General features: G+C 43.4%; 1 protein-coding gene across 5 annotated transcripts in view; it reads right to left on the bottom strand.

Annotated features, from left to right (window-relative positions):
- The window catches only part of LOC111846646 (diacylglycerol kinase zeta-like), a 106,241-nt gene extending 92,125 nt beyond the window's left edge, over positions 1-14,116 (bottom strand). The window contains exons 1-2 of one of the 5 annotated variants that reach the window (XM_072698372.1): positions 5,854-6,754; positions 5,324-5,672 (exon numbers count right to left, since the gene is read on the bottom strand). In XM_072698372.1, the coding sequence (XP_072554473.1) occupies positions 5,324-5,529 (206 nt within the window). In that variant the 5' untranslated portion in view covers positions 5,530-5,672; positions 5,854-6,754. Of the gene's footprint in view, positions 1-5,323; positions 6,755-13,909 lie in introns of those variants that run through there. The other 4 variants (XM_072698375.1, XM_072698373.1, XM_072698374.1 and 1 more) reach the window with 4 other exon arrangements.
- Positions 14,117-14,848: the final 732 nt, after the last annotated feature.

Here is a 14,848-nt window from a genome sequence, read left to right as displayed (position 1 = left end):
GAGCTTCGGTCATATTTACACTCTGCATGTTTTACAGGCTTGTATATTTCTAGTGATATTTACTGTAGGCCACAGTGCCGGTGTGTTGAGTGCTTGTCATACCATGCATTGATCTCCCATTGCTTGAGGGAAGCAGCTTGTGAGACTGGAGATCAAAACACAATCATCTCTATTAATATCTGACATTCCACAGTCTGCCTCATATTTTAGCACCTGAGAGAAAAAAAACACACTGCTCTGTTACCTCCAAGAGACTGAGATGCTAACTAAACAAGATAGAAATGTGATATGGATGAAACTTAAATGCTCAGCTCAAGAGTCATCTAAAATGTGCAATGAGGGAACCACACAATTTGTCACAAAGCACAATGTAAAACCCCATTATTGGCTTCCTAGAAAAACAGTGAATTAAAATTTTAGGCAAAGTGTAGAAAAATGTTCAAAAGGTTATCCCACCAAGTCCCAGAAAAAAATTCCCCAGAACTGTTTTAATTTAAATCTGAATACAGTATGGATACAGCATAATTATGTAATGTGCATAATCACAGGTAAAAGCATGTAGACCACTTCGCAAAAGATGTGTAAACACCCCAAGCATTGACCCAGGCCTAAAGGACTCCTGGACTGCCATGTGACCTGATGGCTGGTTTCTTCACATACTGTAGATGATGTTGTCATTGGTTAGTTTTGCAATAGAGCCTTAAAACAGAGACAAATGTTCCCAGACAAGAAATAACAACCAAGAAGAGAATTAAGGCCGATCACACAGTGATGGTTACAGACACTTTCCCTGATTTTGTGACCCAGACTGTTGCTGTTGAGGGAGCAGACCAAGATTATGAACTTGGCCCACTTAGAACTTCAGTTGTGCTGTGGCTTAAGTGCCTCCCACAGCCCAGTGGGCCACCTACAGGTTACTGAGTTCCAGCACTGAGAAATCGATGTGAGTTCTGCAGCACCGCAGGAGAGATTGCCAGAGGAACGCATTGTCAACAGCGAAGGCCCTGAATGAGCTACAGATGCAAGTGGATGGAAGTGACATTTAAAAAAATAAAAACAGAGGTGAGTAACCAGGCATTTCTTTGTGTCTTCTGGTTGACCTGGGCTTAGAGCATAACAACAGGGACGGGGCCTGTGGGGCTGACCTTTCAGCCTGAGGCCGGAAGAAGCGAGTTTTTCTGTTTTCTCCAGAAATCCCACCCAAAAGCCAAAGAGCTGGTGAATGTGACCTGACACTTCACCCAGATCCCAAAAGCAAGAAAGCTAAAGCAGGGTGCATAGTGGGCTGTGCTATCATGCAAGTATTTCATTGTACATGGTACTCGTACTTGTACATATGACAGTAAAAGAATTGAATTGAGGTACTTTTATCAGCTAAAAGAACATGCAGTCATCAGCCATTTCAACTCGGTCTCCAGACTTGGACCACATTCTTCTTGACACAGCTTCCTCAAATCACACTGCATAACAAAGTAATAATAATGTTTGGGTGTAATACTGTCACTCACGTCTCACTGCCAGTCAGACTGCATTTGTGAGTTTCCTCCCTCAATTTTTCATAGCCTCAGGATCATCCTTCTACACACCAGACCACATCAACATTATTTTTTCAGAGCAGATCCAAGCAAAAAGTCAAAAGGATTATTTTGTGAAAAGCTCATCTAAGTTCATTTTTTGATATTTTATACTTGCAATAACCTTGCATGCAGCCTGAACACATAAATAGCTATGTGAAAGAGTCTTCATTAACAAGGGTTTCAATGTACAGTAGTAAGTCACAACATCCTTATGTAAAGTCATCTTAAAGTAATTTTATCTGCAGGAGAAACACCTCATGGGGCCCATATAAGAAGGCTGAGTTTATGGTCATATGCTTTCTAGGAGTCACATTATCTGGTGCAGATGCATCATGGGAGCTGAGTCCACGTGATCTAAATACAGCGTGACGGAAGTGGAGAATGTGACCGAGGCATGGCACCTGCATTTGCACCCTGGAATCTGGTTTCCTGAGCGCAGATAGCAGCGATGCATCCTCTCTCTGTCTCTTTTCAAAGGGAATGAGGCTCAGTTTGAACAGACACTACAGAATTACTGCACTAGGAGATGTGCACAGTCTGCATCTTGTGCGATAAAAGAACTCAGAAGAAAAGCTTCAGGGTTTCTTACAGCGTCTTTTGTTAACGAGTGGGCTGTGCTATTCTACCATTAGTGTTCTGTTTTAAATCAAATAACTTTGTGAGACCATCATAACAAAAAATGATCTCAGATGCTGAATCTCATTTCAGTACAGTGCGGGTAGGTTTAAATAGTCTTAATAAATGACAACACATTTAGCATTTTGAGACTTTCAACTTTCAACTTTTAAGATCACATAAAGATTGAGGCATGAGCACAGAAGCTCCTGGTATGTATTCAGATCTGCCTCTTATTTGCATATGTGAGAAATTCTGCAGAATGGGGCTCACTGCTTCATGATGCACCTTCTCCCTGATGTACATGTCGATATTTCCATATGGGGGCACCCTTATAGGCAGGACTGGAGCCCAGAGACCATGCTTCAGCTCCCTGCTCTAGGCTTTGTTAGTCGTCATTCTTTTTTTGGGATGTGATGAGCAAGTCCGCATGTGTACCACAGGAGAATAGAACAATATCGCTTATTTACATTGTGAATGAGACGCTCCTTTGTCAAAAGTGAGGGGACAACGGGGTCATGAAAACAGAGCAGAGTGAGTAAAGTGTGAGTAAAGTGTGAGTTTTAAGGAGTGTATACACTCATCTATGTTGGTGCTCACTCACTTGCTTTGGATACACAGGACAGACAAAGGCCAGTCAAAATGGGGCTTAATGACATGACAAACACTGACATTCATATTAGAGTATATGAACATTTTACAATGTGGTACTTTATTAACTTAGTAGTAACTCAATTACTACTCAACTACAAATCATTAACAGATACAGGTGATACTTGAGAGAAAAGATTCATTAATGAAGAATAAACCTAATAGATAAGTAGTGGTACGTTCCCATGTCTCTTTTTTAACTGACCAAACCTACTTATTGGTTCATTAGAATCATAATTGCCAATATCTTCTCAAAAGTCAGCTTTATTTATATAGCACTTTAACAACAGCACTTGTTGACCAAAGTGCTTACATAAATCATGAAATCACAACATGATATCAAGGCATAAGACCAACATAAAACACAGACACACAATCAGCTCCGCAGTACATTCGACTCTCCTCAAATGCTAATGAAAGCAGGCGAATTTTAAGTGTAGATTTAAAGACTAAAAGGAGCCACTTTTAAACTTGAACAAATCTAGTGTAACAATTCTCATACAAAGTCACAGAGGTCCCTTTTCTCACCACCCAGTGGGAATCTGGTCACACCATTAATTAATTATAACTTGAAATGACTTTGCACCCTCAAAACGATCCACCATGCAGCTGGGTTTAACTGGCAGTTAGCCAGTCTGCTGGTTTCACTCATATGCCATCAGCTATTCGGCTTCAACCATGCCAGTGCAACACTGCTCGCAGTTATAAGGATAAGTTTGCGAAATAAGTGAGTTCTAAGGATACATGAAGTACCAAACAGCAAACGGGAACAAAGATGCCATCTTAAGAGAAATGAATTTGAATCCAAGTATACAGCATTCTGCATTTGCCGCATGCAGTATCTGCATACAAGTGAATCACATTTTCTACTATTCTTTAATGCTATAAGACACATACGTGCCTATGCCTGAGATTACACAGCACACCCTCGCCCTATCATGCACACAAAGCACTCGTAGAGGGACAGGTGAGAGGCTTAGGTGCAGAAAGTAACGGGCATCACCCCTTGCTGGATGCACCTGGCCTCAGCCCGCTGGCCATCCGTATGTTTAGTCACTCTGGCGTCGGTGGGACAAGCTGTCACACGTACATGGTGACCTTCAGGATGGACGCTGATGGCCCTCGGCCCACAGTAACTGCTCTCTCAGCATTGTCGCTCCTCATATAGCAGTACAATGTGCACAAGCCGTCTAATGTTACCTGCATTATCTATGTGTTAATTGGTGCAAAAACATTTTGCAGTCAGCCATTTATCATGTGCAGTTAAATTACAGAAGGATAATATGCTGTTTATCCTGTATAAATATACTTTAGTAAACTGTTACTTTTAACAGTTTAAACGTTAAGGTTTAGTCTTTTTATATTTAAATTGATTGTAGCATTTTTATCTGTTCTGGCTTGGCACCCTGTCCTGGTTTATTCCCAGCCTTGTGCCAGTAGCTTCCGGAATAGGCCTCAGACCGCCGCAAATTTACATAAGACAAGTTGGTATAAAAAATGGATGGACGGATGGACTATAATATTTTTCACAATTTTTTAAGTATAGTATTTTAATCAGTTTAAACTTGCAAGCCTTTTGAATGTTGCACTGCTATTCTTCAAATGAAGTAAAATTATTATCAATAATAAGGCAACAGATTGATAATATTCATACCCTGACTGCGTTCACATTGAGTAAAAGCGGTTTGCTTCAGTTAAGATACATGCTGGAAGGCCGAAGCCTCACATCATCCCCATAGTCTGGCCACAGGGTCCATATTCAGAAGTCAGGCGATGCCACTGACTGTTTAAGAGATTAAGCCTAATTTAAAGGTAAACACAACTTTAATCTGTGCAGTTTCCGATTTTCCCCTAGTGCCTTGTGTTCCCAGTGAAAGTCGCATGTAGCGTTGATGCAGTGAGTATGTCGCTCACTTAGCAAGTTTCCTCTTTTTATACAGAAACTCTCTGAACCTCCTGCCAGCCTCACGATTTCCACAGCTCACGGCAATATTCTTACAACACCAGCCCTGACTTTGTGCCACGAGTGCCTTCGTCCATGCACTTTAATCATCGATCCATTTTTCTCACCTCAAAGGAAGACGACAATGCTATTTAAAAAGATAACCAGACGCTACAATTGGCAAATTGAGACGATTCATCATCAATTTGGGAAGATGCAAGTGAAATTGACTTATTGATTTAATCATGAATTCCTACACAATTGGGGTAATTTTAATAGTGGCAGATGGAAGTATATATGTATGCTTCTGGAGGCTGCCAGAAGAACGAGCAGAAAACTGCAGCTGACATGCAGCTCCTGTGAGGTCAGCACACCTGTGTGGCACAACAGACCCCCATGTGACTAGACCAAAGAAAACCCACTGGGGTCTGCAGGAGCATGCAGCGTTTCAGGGGAGTGTGTCAACCTAGGCAAAGGCGGGTGAAAACATCTCCCTCTGCCATGCAGGACCCAGGGGAATGGATAAAACATCACTCACCTCCTGCCAAAGAGACGCAGTCCCGTGAAGGTTTTAGTGGTGTGGTGATGGGCCACGACCGGCAGTTCTCCCTCCACGGGGAGGGAGGACGGCAGGTCTGAGGTGGAGGAGGAGGAGGAGGTGGTGGAGGAGATGAGCTCCTCAGTGGCTGGCAGGGGCACCTGGCTGAAACAAGCCCCCGCATCCTGCTGTTGCTGCTGCTCCATGGCAGGTTCTAGGCGCCTCGATGCCGCCCGGTCCCGTAGGTGCACTGCTCAGTCCCAAGGCAGTTTCTGAAGTTACAAAGTCCTCATACTTGGGAGCACATAGCCATAAAAACCACTAGCAGCGAGCCATGCTATTTTCTCTCCTTCCTCGGGAAAAAAAAAAACACAAAAAAAGGAAATCAAAGGCTCTTTTTGCGCCTGTTAGCGTACAGCCTGCAGCTGGGGGGAGAGGTGTTATGGTACAGCCCCTGCATTCCCAGCCCCCTGTCCCCGCTACTCCATACAGGAAGCGGAGCCTCACTGCAGCATTCAAACCAAACTTACATCATGAGCTGTGTGGAAGCAGCAGCCAGGCAGGGCAACCCTTTTCCTGCTCTCCTTGCTCACTTCCCCCTCTGGGCACATCTGCCCAAGCCTGTCTTTCCCCCAGCGCTCACAGCTCCCGGTCCCTGCCTGCTCCTTGGCTTCCTTCCTATGGGATTGTAATGATCCAGGAAGTGTCAGACTCAGATGAGGCACAAACAGGACCCAAACATAGGTGCCTCTCAATTTGCCTTTCACAGCATATGGCTTGATCTCATAGCTTCTCCTGCTCACAAGCATACTCTCTCGCTCTCTTTCTCTCTCTCTCTCCCTCCTCCCCTTCACGCACACTAGCTTTTTCTCTTTGCACTCTCGTCCTTCTGTCTGCACTCACTCTCTCTCTCTTCCACAAAGCACATTGGTCTGAAGTAGGCAGCAGACACACTGCCACCTGCTGGTGGTGCATCAGAAGTGCTGGAGCTGTGCAGAGTAAGAAGCACATCATGGAGTGTAGGAGTGCTCAGTAAGTTACACTATAAGAACACAACCAGGAACTCCGCATGTCTCAAAAGACAATGCTTAACTTTCTAGACTTTGATTTCTTTAACAAGAGGTCAAATTACTGGTCCAAATACATAACCATCTCCATTAAATCAGCCAGGATGTGCATTTCCTTTTTGTTCTGGAGCTTGGACTGTGTTGGAGGGTCTGTATCGTGAGTGCAAACAGGCCTGACAGGAGACATGGACCTTCACGGAAGCTGCACCCACTCTGGTAGTGGAGGGAGGCCACACGCATTCATCTGCGGAGCTGCACTTCTTGCGGATCGTTTCTGAATCACACTTCGTCCTCCCGAGTCACTTTCAAGTGCTGCACAATTTCAACCATGCAACACATTTGAGTTTTCCACCCACACGCGCCTTACATAAAGAAGGTTTAAAAGTCCTCACAGCTCCACCCACTGTCTTCACTCACATGAGAGCACTGCAAAATGGACAGGTTCTGGGTGTCAGAGAGGTATGCCAGCCACTGGGCCACTGTTAGATCCTGTATATGCTGATCTCTATGACAGGAGGCAGTACAAACCAGTGTTGGGGCCATTCTGGAATGTATTTATCAATTCCAGTCCAAATCAGGAACATTCAGGTAGCACTTCTCTCATGAATACTAATGAGTTTTTGCATTCATCAGCCAATTAGATGGCACTTCCCTTATGAATATTAATGAGTTTCCCCTAACCACCCTGCAAAACGAACATTTGTGTCTGGGGAAACCTGTACATATGGTAATCTTACAGTTAACTCTCGTTTTACAATCTACACACAATAGACACAACATACTTGTATACAAGTCTTTTTCGGCAAAAGATAATTGACACGATTCACTGATCACACAGAAACAAAGATACCGTGACAAAATGCCAATGGTTTCCGGAAATTGCCGTCACTCCTGGGCAGAATGACATGTAGGGATATGCACATTGTTGAATTTTTAAAGTGAACGTGACAACGAATCTGGCAAACGCTATATGATGATACTGTGTGGCTGCCATATATCGAAAATTTGTGCCTTTTACTTCACTTGGCACTCCACTCTAACTTGCCACACTGGGTCTTATGGGTTGCAGCTCTAAACCCAGACAAACTGCTAATTTTTGTGCCCGGATAGGAGCCCAAAAAGCGAACATGTCCGGGGAAAGCTGGACATATGGTAACCCTCGTTTCAGGGAGCCAAAGCACCGAGGATCCTGTATGGGTCATTTAAAAGACTTATCTCTCCCAATTAAACACTAAAATCTCTGTCATGGAGCACAAACTTTAAATTTTTTAAGCCAAATTTAAATTCCACCTGCCATAGTATTTAGTTCTTCTCTGCTTCTTTTTTCTCCGTAATATGGCACACTGTGACATAGCTAATAAATGAGCGGTTCTGTTCCTTCCAAGTGCATCGCCGTGCCTGGTGATGCGTCGTTTTCCTACAGAGCGGAAAGCTCAGTGCTGCCTTTGTGGGAGACATAACAAAAGATGCACACAAATCGTATGCTCGGCTCATTCGTTTTGATCTTTGCGGCCAGGAACAGAAACAAGCATCGAAATTTATCTATTCCTTGCTGCTGCAGCCAATATTAATTAGCTGAACCAAATCTGCAGGCCACATGCAAAGGAGGATCAAGCAGGCTAGCTACTGTATAATGCTCAAACGATAATGCTGATAATGATGTTAACCCTAACACTTCACTAATAAAAAGCCATGTCATGCTTTTAGGCAAAGACTTTTACATCTTTTTCAGTATTCTTATCTACCACTGACTGATTTTACTGACACAATTCAGAGGACCTGCCTGTATCAGCAATCTCCTTTTGGCAACTGGGGAAATATTAGATTGAATCAACCAACAGGTACTGAGCAAATGTGCAAAAGTGGAATACCACAAATTGCATCGGAACAAATTATGTGACAGCCAAAGCAGGGTTTTAATAAACTGCCTACAAAAGCAGTTTCAGTTGCTGGCTGAACCAGAATATTTCCACACAGCATGAGAAGGTATTCACTAGAATGGAAGTAGAACATATCATCAGATGCATAATGTACTTCCATCAATAGATACAGAACAGTACAGCAGGACAAAATGAAACAAAAGCAATTTAAAAAAAGCTAAATTCTGCAGAGAATATTTCCAGTTGTAGCTTTGCAGAAGTTACTGCAATTTTACACATCCTCCTACATAACAATGCTTAATTTTACAGTTGCTAGATATTCTGTACCAAATACAAAGTAGCACGCTGGCCCTTTAATGACTGGTCGGGTGCCAAGGAGCTTCAATTTCCATATACATCTCAGGGGCTCCACATTGCCATGGCAGCCGGACGTACCCAGACAGACGGATCATCTGTGGGCCACTGCACATGGGCTGATCCATAACGTCCAGGTCATTGGCCAGTGATGTGCTTTTGAGGCACCGAAAACTCTTTACTTCCGTAACTAGTACTGCAATTAATGTGCAGTGTCTTCAGTTGGAGGAAGAAAATGTCTGTGTTTCTTCACCTGTGTTTACAGCATCCCCAAAGCATGAGTCTGCTGTGACACAGGGAGACGCCTAAGGCAGTGGCCTCCTTAATAATGCAGTGCACCGCCAGATCATGTGCGAAGAGTGAAAGGGATCCTGGCCCCATCTCTGATCCCATCTGCCTGAAGGAGGCGTGAGTCAGCGCGGAGCTTTCACCTGGGGCTGCTCTGTCCAAGCAGCTTGCCGAGTGACATCAGATGACTCACCTGCTGTCTCAAATGACATTCCATCAGTTGACTCAGAATATGTCCATGGCCCTTTCCAAAATAAGTGGTTTCAAGATGGATGGATGGAGAATGGTTCGCTGGTGAGTATTAACGTTGCTGACTGGGATAGTGATTTATGGTGATTAGTGAAATGGGGGGACTGATCAGAACAGATGGCCAAATGAACAGCTTAACGCCCACGGTCTAAACAATCAATTAAACCAGTCTTTAGTAAATTATTCACTAAGTTATTTACTACCACTTACAACTTTACCCTGTTACAAACATCCACCTACCTAGATAGTCAATTTACAATTGCTTTCATGTTTTTAAAAACCTTTTCACTTGAGCTTACAAGCGTATTCTCACTTGTCCTTCCAAGAAAAACATTATATACTTGGTGGCCATTTTATTATGTGTTATTTTATTCCTTTAAAAGTTGCAACTGAATCCAGACAACAGACACACACAATCAGCAGGTTCAATTGTTCTTCATCTAAGCATTATAATGGTTGAGATACTTGATCTCGGTGATTTTAAACGAGGTGCGATTATTGGTGCCATACATGGTGGTTCCAGCATCTCAGAAACAGCCACACTCCTGGGATTTTCTGGGAGTATACATTTTACAATGAACAAAAAATGGCATTTCTGTAATTAAGAACTCCTTTAAAATGAGATAAGTTGGAGAAATTACTTATGTTCAGTTCTGTATACAGTGGTACCTTGGTATACATCCACTTTGGAATAAGTCCAACTTGGTATAAGTCCTGCTTGGACGCGAAAAATTTTGCTTGGTATACGACCTTTGTTTGGAATACGACTCGCATGCTAGAACTTGTATGGGTCAAAATCAGTCAGGACACCGAGCGCTGACCTTGTTTACTTCTCTGGAGACAAAGCCAGGACTGCCCACCAGCGTCAGTACGCCAGTTGCTCCCATTCAGTGAACAACCCGCACTATAATTCTCTTTTCATTTATTTTGTCTAATTGCTTTTGTATTTATGTATTTTAGTAATAAGCAATAAGTGTTAAGTTTAAATTATTTTATACAACCCCATCAATGTATAACATGCCAATAACAATCAGATTTTTTTCATAGGAATGGATTAATCATTTTACCTTTGTTTCTTATGGGAAAAATTCATTTGGTATACGTCCTGTTTGGTATAGGTCCAAGGATCTGGAATGGATTAAGGACGTATACCGAGGTACCACTGTACGTGTTTTTTTATTTCTTGCATTTCCAGAAAATATATAATAAATGTGAAAAAATAAACCAAGTTTCCAGCAAATGTATTCAAATATCTGACTAGTGCTGCACATAAAGGAACAAATTTTTTACCAAAATAAATTCATTTGTGTTAACAGAGAAAATAAAGGTTATGCACGTATGGGACTGGAAAGGGAGACAGAAAGATAATCATTCTGAGAAGACGGGACACAGATCCCCCCCACAGGTGGTCAGGGCAGACCCGCTGCTGTAAGATATGACAGCGGATTTAAGGGTCTCATGCGGAGCCTGTTTGAGGCACAGTCAGGACACCCCGTTGGGGATTTTTTGTGCCTCATTGGTTTGTCTGCCTCTGTAGTCAGGTCACAGATAGAATTCATTACTCACTTTGCATACAAATGTCCACTAAAGAAATATTATGAGCAAATACATACTTTTAAGCACAAAAAATAACCTGCTTCTCTGCAAAACTGCATTTTGCTCTGCATTAGAATGTCCGATTCCCTAATGTACAGTTACTTTTTTTTATCGCTCAGGCCAGCGACGATCTTCTACCTTGACTAACATCCAGACCAGGGAACAGGTAAACAGGGAAGGAGGGTCCCTTACTGAATACCTCTTACACTGTCTTGCCCAATCGGGAAGGAAGTGATGTCACCGGAGACGCAGTGCAAACAATAACAGCTCGGCCACAAACCGCGGGCTGCTTCCTGCCATTCTTCTATTAGCTGAATTTCCACTCCTGTGTTTTCTGAGTTATGCACAGAACAAAGCCTCAGTGAAAGGATACACAGAAAAAGTTTTCCAAAAAACAAAAATGAGCCACAATGCCAGTATCTCTCCTAACATCACATATGGCTTTGAGTAATTTATGAAATGAGCTTAATCTGGCTACATTAATTAAACCTCAGGTAAACTGGAATTACTGGAAAGCATACAGTAGCAAGTCTGACAGTCCTGCGGAGGCACACTTCTGCTTACGCCACTGCTGAAAATACCAGCTAACATACAGTGAGCATTTCCAAATATAAAACCTCTTTTGAGCACTGAACTCCTTGCACTTTAAAACAAGGTAAAAGTGAACTAGTTCTCCCTCAGTGTTCAGCTATTTTTTTCATTCACCGCAATATTATTCCCCCACTGACTTGCAGCTAGCAAAGTGAAGCTCGGCTGGGTATTGATGACCGAAAGCCCTGCTTCAATCAGCTCATTAACCTCCTTTAAGGGAAGCTCTTCAATGGCCATGCATCATTAATTTTTGCTAAGCAGGCCAGTTGTAACCTGAGCAGAAGGGGACAGGCAATCATGAGCATGACGCAGATCCTTCTGCCTTCCGTAGCGTTAACGTTTCCATCATATTACACAAGCATTATGTTGCTTTTATATCATTCGATTCTCTCATTTGGGTCAGCTTGCATGGCATTCACTGACTCATCTATCGTGATCATAACACTAAGACACTCACATATAGACACACAAACATTCTGTTCGACATACTCATAAAGCACTTCATAAGTGCTCATAAAGGCTTTGTAATAAAAACACACCCAAAGAGGAGAACCATGTTCTTCTCAGCAGAACACATAGAATAGATAAAGGGACTCTGCATGTCCTGATGGGGAGAGGTGTGACAGTCACACTTTTAACCTCACACAAGCCTATCACAGGTTCATTCTCTCTGCCATGTCATTACCTGCAATATATATTTCATAATAGGGCCATTTGCTGAACAGATTCATAATATGTTACAGGAATATTACAGATTGGAATTCCACCATGCTCATTCAACTTGTGTGTGCTCCAGTTGCCTTTTGAAATTTGCACTGTAACTTTATGCTCGAGTGCATATATTTCTTGACCAGATATGTGTCTACTATTTGGAATTTGGCCGTTTCTTGTGTGAACAAATCACCCGGTAAAGACACAAGGGAGAGAATGGGCTCCACCTAGTGGAGAGAGGGTGTATTATACATATTATGTAAAACGATACAGCTAAGGGATGGGGCTATTTTGTCATACAGGAATCATAAAAAGAGAAATAAAGTCAGTGGTGACAAAGACTGATTAGGCCTCTCCGACTGACTAAATAGCACATATATATGGCTAACTTCGTGTTATTTGGTGAGTCCGTCAAACCCCAAGGTCCTCTTTTCAGATGAATTTGCATTGCAGTCGTACTGTGATGATATTTAAGTTCTGCTTTGCAGTACTGACAGCCGACTGCATTCGCATTCACATTTAATGTGAAGCGCTTCCACCATCTCGCTTTTTATTTGGACCCGCTATACGTCGTCTTCCTTCCACCATACTGCCGAATAATGCATAAGGAAAGTTGTAATCGATTTCTTAATAATCGAGCAATCGTGACAGCTCTGGTCGCATTACATAGACTGGGAGCCTGAAGCTAAATCTACAAATATTGTATTACAGTACATGCTGGCATTATAGGGTTAAATACAAGGCACTATGCGACTGTGATAATCATAAAAATTCAAGAAACAGTCATGCCAATGTCAAATACTGCAATTCGCACAGTATAGCTGTAGCAAAAAACGACTAAGACTTACTTTCAGTCTGCCATGTCTAGGTTATTCTTGGAGAAATTGCCTGAAGAAGCAATACATTCCGCAAGGGATGCAGACTCACACTTACTGCTCACATCTGCGTCACAATTTCACTCATCCTGAGGGAATCCTTGACCTCAGACGCTGATCACTGTCTCTTTTCTGAAGTGGTGTGCCATGAGTAGGCCTTAATCTCATTCCTTCATCTCCGTCCCCCTCCTCTGGGTTGTCGCCGGCCCTGTCTTCCTGTCCACTTTTGCTGAAGTTAGGCCTGTGCTCCGTGAAGCTGAGCATTTCCTGCACTCTTTTGTTACCGGCCTTTCTTTCAGTTATTATCAGAATTATTATAATATTACGACACTGTGGCCTCACTGCTTTCGGTTTGCAGCTACAAACTTCCCACAAGCAGTAGGTTCTTTTGTTACATAACATGGGCTACACCATACATGCTGCATCATGGGCCACATACTCAGCTTTGTGGACTGTCCTTCGCTTTTCTGCTTAACTCTATTTAGATGGCGGATTAACTGCAAGTTCATCATTAACATCTTAATAGATACTCACATCAGTGTTATGGTAAGAACGGCCCGAGCCTAAGCATCGCCAGTCACTCGGCCGTTAAAGGCTTGACTGTGGGTTATACTGGAGGATGTACAGCTGTCCTTTTACTGCTAATGACACCAGAGTCACAGTTGTGTCCTCGCTTAAGTGCTCAGCGAGAGACACTCACTTTCACTCCTCCCTTCAGAATGTACTTTTTTGTTCCATGGTACTGAAATTTTAAGGTTCAGAACAACGGGATTAGATAATTGCTGCAGCTGCTCCAGTTGGCCATCCTTCCCTCATCCACTGCATGTGAGTGCTATAGGGTGGTGGCATCCGTGGCATTGCCCGTGAGTGCTATAGGGTGGTGGCATCCGTGGCATTGCCCGTGAGTGCTATAAGGTGGTGGCATCCGTGGCATTGCCCGTGAGTGTTGCAGGGTGGCGGTCTTGGCAGCATTACCTGGCAGCATTGCAGGACGGTGGCGTCGGAGGTACATGCCACGTTCCCTTGTGCTTCCACATCTGTTCTACTCCAGTCTGCAGCACAGTGATTCCCCAGCCTGACAATCCAACATGTCCTTTTTCTCTGGGATGTAATACAGAGTTCCAGCTTGTGAAGCAGTCCGTGAATGCCTTCTCAGCAGCCACATCCTTTTGGGTATTTATTGGCTATAGCTGCACTATTTTGACGCCCACCCCCACCCCCCCCCCAACACCCCCACCTTCTCTAAGTTCCTGTTTTACGACTTCCTCACAGCCTGCAATGTCAGTGAACTTTGTACAAAAAAAGAGAAACAAAACACATGCAATCTAACCTTCACCAGGGACTATTTTTGGGCTTTTTGGAAAAGATCCCTCTGTATCTGTCTTGCGCTGGGCCGGTTCTGCAGGGGAGAAGTCCTGGCGGGGATGACGGCCAGTCCTGTCCGGCGTCACGTTAATGCAAATTTATTCTCGGCAGTGCATGTGGGTACAAAGCTCAGCACTCAGAGGCAATTGGCACACGTCAGCTAATCCCTCCAAATCACCACAGCATGGGGTGTGACCCAACAGCCTGTCTCAGAGCCCCCACATCCTAAGAATATCTGTCAGGTTGCTTGGCTCCACGGGCAGTGCCAGGAACGCATATAAACAAACTAACCTGCCAATCCGGCACTTTACCAGTTCCAATGTCCTTGGCTGGAAAGCCACTCATAAACACTCCCTTAGATCCAGTACATCCCATGTGAAAGGCTCATATCTTCCCAAAGTGACACGTCTTAGCAGGAAACACGCTCCTGTGGTGTGATGCTCTTACTCAAGCTGAAATGCAGAGTCTTACAGCTTGCTGTTGAAAGCACTGCCAGTTAGAGTAGCAGCTGGAGGTCATCAGTGTTAGCGCACGTGTTCCTCCACCAGC

Source organism: Paramormyrops kingsleyae, chromosome 13 (assembly GCF_048594095.1).
Source record: "Paramormyrops kingsleyae isolate MSU_618 chromosome 13, PKINGS_0.4, whole genome shotgun sequence".
Lineage (NCBI taxonomy): Eukaryota > Metazoa > Chordata > Actinopteri > Osteoglossiformes > Mormyridae > Paramormyrops > Paramormyrops kingsleyae.
This window is presented reverse-complemented; position numbering and strand designations above follow the sequence as displayed.